The sequence below is a fragment of the Ceratina calcarata genome, unplaced genomic scaffold, assembly GCF_001652005.2.
Source record: "Ceratina calcarata isolate Rehan_Ccalc_2016 unplaced genomic scaffold, ASM165200v1 scaffold547.2, whole genome shotgun sequence".
NCBI classification, from domain to species: Eukaryota; Metazoa; Arthropoda; class Insecta; order Hymenoptera; family Apidae; genus Ceratina; species Ceratina calcarata.
Window position 1 is genome coordinate 85,112 of NW_017176645.1, and position 5,782 is coordinate 90,893.

The following is a 5,782-nucleotide window of genomic DNA, read 5'->3' on the forward strand; positions in this document are numbered from 1 at the left end:
CGTCTAGTTCGTCGCATAATTTGATAGTTGTTTAAAATATTTCATATATCAATAATGTTTCATAACGTGTAAATATTTCGTGATGCAAAATTCATCTGACGAAAGAGTGCCGCGTAAAGCGGCGTTAAAATAGTACGAAAGGTCGTACGTAAGTACGTGCATAAATGTGAGAAAGAAATGGATCGTAAGAGGTAAGATTACGTGGCAGAAGAAAGTTGTAAGTAAGCTGGTTAACTGGACAGTGTGAGTCAGTGTGGCCGTTTTGTTTTTTGTTTTCTGTGTTCCCAAAAGGTTTTCACCAGGAAGGTAGCGGAGGAGATGGAGGCAGTAGTCGCACCGCCATCGTGGACCGATCGGGTCATCGCAACCACGACCGGAAGTCTCGATTCTAATCTCATCGATGCTAATTGATAGACTGCGAATTTTCATGCTAAATCGAACGAACTTAAATGTCGCATCAATCATTTGTCGTTTCATAACAAATTGAGTATGAAATGTGAAATTGTATTTAACCGGAATTTGGAAAAAGCGTCAGTTAAACATCAAATCATTATTTAATTTTCTAAACATCATTCGACCATTGATGTCCCATGAAAAATTCGCAATCTAATAATTAATCTGCGTTAGACTAATCAAACGCACAGATAGCTCATCAGATTCGCTACTAATAATTACCAAACATGGTTTCGAATGACTTCCATGCAAACAATACAATTCTATCATATTCATTAATGTTAAAAAAAATCAAAAGATAAATTATAAAAAAAAAAAGATATAAGTAACCAGGAAAAGCAAACAAAAAATAATATAACCGTCCTTTTTGTGATTAATGTTTAATGTTAGTATTGTGATTTACGTTGTTGTATTGGGTTCGCATTTACTAATGTGTACAGGTACTTTACGTTGTTACTATCACCGTAATACGTATTATATGTGTTAAGCAAACAAGATTATACATACACATACATATATTATTGGTAATAAATATTTTGGTTCTTGCATCGCACGCGACATGCAGTTGTTCGTTCTTATTTAATCGCGTCCATAAATAATTTTTCTCTTACGATAAACTTCTGACTTAAATAAAGTAATACCATAATTGGGGAGCATGAACAAATCTTCTCAAATATGTATATAAACTGTATTTCACGTGAATCAATTAAATACTTTCAACGCTTCAAATAAAATTGAATGAACAATACGATTAATCAATTCAATAAATATTGTAGCAAGATTTTAATTTTCTTTTACGTGAACGAATTTTCGTACACTTCACGTGACGGCAACGAGTGAAAGTAAATAGACACTGTGTTCGCGTTAATACTGTCTCAGCACATTGGTATCTGGGTCACGTGGGTCCATCAGTAAAATTAAACCAACAAAAAGAGAATTTATGGTCACGAATTTACTTCTTCTTGGTAACAACAAATTTTCCGAATTTCATTTCAAAACCTGTTCTTGTGAATGCGTTTAACTGATTTGAAAAAATGTACAGACGTTTAGTTTAGACAGATGTTTAAGTTAGCTCAGTTTTCTCGGGACAATCTGGAAATTAGAATCAATTTTTCGCTATTGCTTTGATTAAATGTTGTTAAAGCATATCGCTGGAGACCTCTGTGAGAGAGGATAAACAGCTGGCTGGAAATCGTTGATGAAAAGGGGAAAAAATAGAAGTGAGCGGGCAACCAGTCTCGCTGTTACATGTATCAACGAATACCTCGCGTCGAGGAACGAGTTTCTATCTACTTCACTAATACCGCGGTCTCAGAGCAACCTCGGTTTCTCTTCTTCTTCAGCTAGTTCCTATCACTACCAAAAGATGGTGCATGCTCATTCAATTAAGGGATCATTTAATTAAAAATGATAAAAAATCATTCTAAGAAAAATCAATTGAAACCGTACATCAGTCGATCCTAATTTGTCTGACATATTTGAAGTGCTAAAAAAGACATTTAGTGATCATTGAATTCAATCTTGAAACAGCTACGTTTAATTTTTAGTACAAATTATGTATGTGTATAAGCTGTAAATGTTTTGTATTTAACACACTGGAAAATGTTGAATACCTAACTTTCAAAAGAGGAAACATTTTCATTCCAACACTACACATTCTTACAAGAACGAACAACAACGTGTACTCAACAATAAATGAATTACTGTAAATACACCCAGTCAGTGTGTGTCAATGCAACGTAGGAACTGTACAGAGAGTCACCAGTGGGCACCCAGTTTAATTTGTATAGCACCCTTGCACGCACGAAATTTTTGTTTTCTAGAACTCCGGTTCGGCACCCCCAATCGATGTCTCGAGTCCCGGTGAGCCGCGATTCCTGACGCTTTATCACGCGTTGGAGTCGGCCAGCATCAGGAACGAACAGTTACAGGCTGTGTTGGAAGCTGGTCGGGTTACCCAGGTAGACACTAACGAAACCGTGGCCGCTAACAATGACACCGATCTAGCGACCACCACCGGCCCACAGACCCCAAACGCCACCGCGAACACAACACCGGATAGCACACAGACCCCCGATGCGATGGAGAACTCCACCCTCGTAACCACCGAAACCCCCACGACCACTGAATCGGTTTCCACCAGCACCGAACTTTCCTCTACCTCTACCGAACGAGCCTCCACCAGCAGCGAGTCCACTACCGAACAAGTTTCCACGAGCACGGATTCGATCACCACAACTGAAACTAGTACAGAGTCGAGTACACGAGCCACGGACACGACTACAACCACTTCCGCGTCTTCCACAGACGCGACTACGAACATTTCCGCGTCTTCCACAGACGCGACTACCTCCAGAGTACCCCGGAGACCTCCAAAGAGAACGAGCATTTCCACGTCTTCCACAGATGCGACTACAAGCACTTCCGCGTCTTCCACAGACGCACAGATTTCCTCGTCTACTGATAACGATTCCATGATAAATGTTCCTACTGAGGGGTCTATAACTACCACGGAGTCTGATACAAATATAAGTTCTACAGTAAATCCTAACGAAATGCAAAGTACGACGCAAATTCAGTTTGACATTAGGTTCGGAGAAACTTTACAAAATTTGATTGACGCTACTTCAGAAGCTAGTACAACCGAGACTGCCGAGAATAATACAATACCGATGTCCGAAACGACAACGGAAGCCTCGACGACTGAAGCTGATTCGAGTAACATGATCGACGTAGGAACGAGCACTGCGATGCCTGCGACCACGATCCGAAACAGATTGATCGATTTCGCTGAAGATATTCTGGCCCGGTTGCAAGCTAATTTAAACATGACCACCGCACCTGCTGAAGATTCAACGACTGAGATATCGAACGCGATACCGAGTTCCGAAAACCAGTCGCAATTTAGAGACGGGAAGACGATTGACCAAGATGCTGAAACGACGCCCAGGATCTTAATAGGTTCAGTCCCTATCACGACACCAACTACGGAAGCCAGCACTCAGGACGATGTAAATGCATCCACTACGTCAACAACATTAACAACCACAACACAAGACTCTCAGACAACATCGAACACAGATTCAATTGTTAACAGTACCTCGCCCGACGTTGAAGTCACCACAACGTCAACGGTCACTGCTACCAACGATACTTTACTGACAGAGTTAATGTCGATCGCCAAGACACTCCTTTCGGAAGAGATTGACACCGAGCGAATGCTGACCGAGCAAACTACGAACGCTACTAGACTAGAGAACTTGATGGAGAACGAGATAGATCCGAATTTGCCGAGCGACGCGTTAAGCACGACCCAAGCTTCGGATGTGACGACAGAAAGCGTAGATTTCTCAACTGTCACGGTTGATCCCTCGCAAAACGAGGTAGACTCGGCGAACCTCACGACCACGACCACGTCGGACACCCTGACAGATACACAGACCACCCCTCAGAATATCACATCCGATAACGAGATAGAAAATGTAGAAACAACTGAAGTTAACGTAGAATCGACGACAGAAGCCGGGCCACAGGTCACCCCGTCGAACAGAGGATCGTTTGACACTGGCATTGACACCACGACTCAATCACAGACAACCACACAAACTTCAGAAACGACAACCGCACCATCGCCAACTACTAACACACTCGATTTAACTTCTAATTTAATAACGACTTCTGAACAAGTAAATAATGTCACGGAAGCCGTTCCATTAACGACTGTAACAGCACAGCTTGTGACAGACGCTAGCACTAATCAACCAGAAACAACTACCACGATCGAGACCATCACTCCCATTGTAAATAGTACCACAACCCCTGAAACGAATATCGAAACCACGGTGACACCCACTACCGTAGAATTGACTCCACGTTTCAATAACTTGGAGATTAATCAAACGACAGAATCCGTTTCGTCTACAACAGAAATGTTTACCACAGAAATTGATAACGAAACGACAACCGTGACGCCGGACTCGATGAATGGAATCACTACTAACCCGTTAACAACAAGTACCATGGAAATGACTAATACACCCAGCGAAACGACAATAGTCCCCCAAACGACTCCGTACCTCGAGAACGAAATTCCAACTGTTGTTGCCCGTTTCCAGGATTCGTCATCAGCAACCGCCCAAGGGACGGCAGGTTCAGGAATCGGCCAAACGACTGAGATCTCCACTTCCACGATCCCAGATTCCTCCACAACTCCCTCATTCACTACGCTACCTTCATCCACTACGACGACCACATCATCTTCGGTCGAGACGACGACAGCGACGACGACGACTGAGACGACGACGACGACGTCGACTGCTATAGGACGCGTTCCTCAAACGACGACACCTGCGAGCAACGATACTCAAGAGAATTTAACGTCGACTCAAGCTGGGACAACGATAGAAACGAGCACAATGGGTGGCATGAACAATTTCAGTGAAACAACCACACCGTCGACTGTCCCGAGTCGCACGACGCCGTATCTGGGCAGATTCGGTGGCAGCCGATTGACGCCTGCTCCGCGTTTCAGCCTGAGCTCGACCACCAGAGCTCCGTTGAGGGACTATCTGGTTTATGGGATATATCCTAATAAAACCATCGTGAGGAAGCGGCCAGAGGACAACCTCATCGACGCTAGGAACGTGGACAGCCCGTACGTGATATTCGGTATCTTCCCGGACGGCAGGCTGATCCGGAAATTCCCAAACGGAACGATAATACCGGATCCACCTAGGAACCCGGTCGAGGTTGTGTTCTCACTTAGCACTACCACTACCACTAACCGGCCACCACCCAGACCGTATTATAACCAGGCTAACCAAGGCGCTTACGATTATCGTGGCCCGGTGTACAGTAATATCGCTGCGCCGATGAGAAACCCCGGCACCGTTGATCTTGGCCTTACTGGTAACGCGATCGTCGGCCCCAATGGAGGTGGACCCGATAATACGGGACCACTTGGTACCCCTGCTAGCGCCCCGAGCACCGACGAAATGGTATCTCTTATTCCACCTGTTCATCATCATCCATCGTCGTTATTCGCCGCGCGACAGAGATACGGTTACCCCGGGTCTTTTTTTTTCTCGTACACTTTCGACTCCTTCTTGAGGATTTTTGTGTCGTTGTCGTTGCATAAAATGTTCGTAAAAAATTAAGCAGGGTGATTTTACTTATAAGAAAAATGGTACGAATTAATTGGTACATGTAGTAATTTGTTATTGTCATTCATTTGAAATGTAATCACCCATTAATCAGATTTATAACTTTGATCAGTATTCAAGATTTTGTATAGGCTGTGATACGATGTATTTCAATTATTTTTTGTATT

General features: G+C 43.3%; 1 protein-coding gene across 7 annotated transcripts in view; it reads left to right on the top strand.

Annotated features, from left to right (window-relative positions):
- LOC108628897 (serine-rich adhesin for platelets) overlaps nt 1-5,782 on the top strand; it is a 50,080-nt gene that overhangs the window by 26,305 nt on the left and 17,993 nt on the right. For 3 of the 7 annotated variants that reach the window (XM_026816808.1, XM_026816812.1, XM_026816809.1), the window contains 2 exons: nt 2,277-2,801; nt 2,835-5,450. In XM_026816808.1, the coding sequence (XP_026672609.1) occupies nt 2,277-2,801; nt 2,835-5,450 (3,141 nt within the window). The remainder of the gene's footprint in view (nt 1-2,276; nt 2,802-2,834; nt 5,451-5,782) is intronic. The other 4 variants (XM_026816813.1, XM_026816811.1, XM_026816810.1 and 1 more) reach the window with 4 other exon arrangements.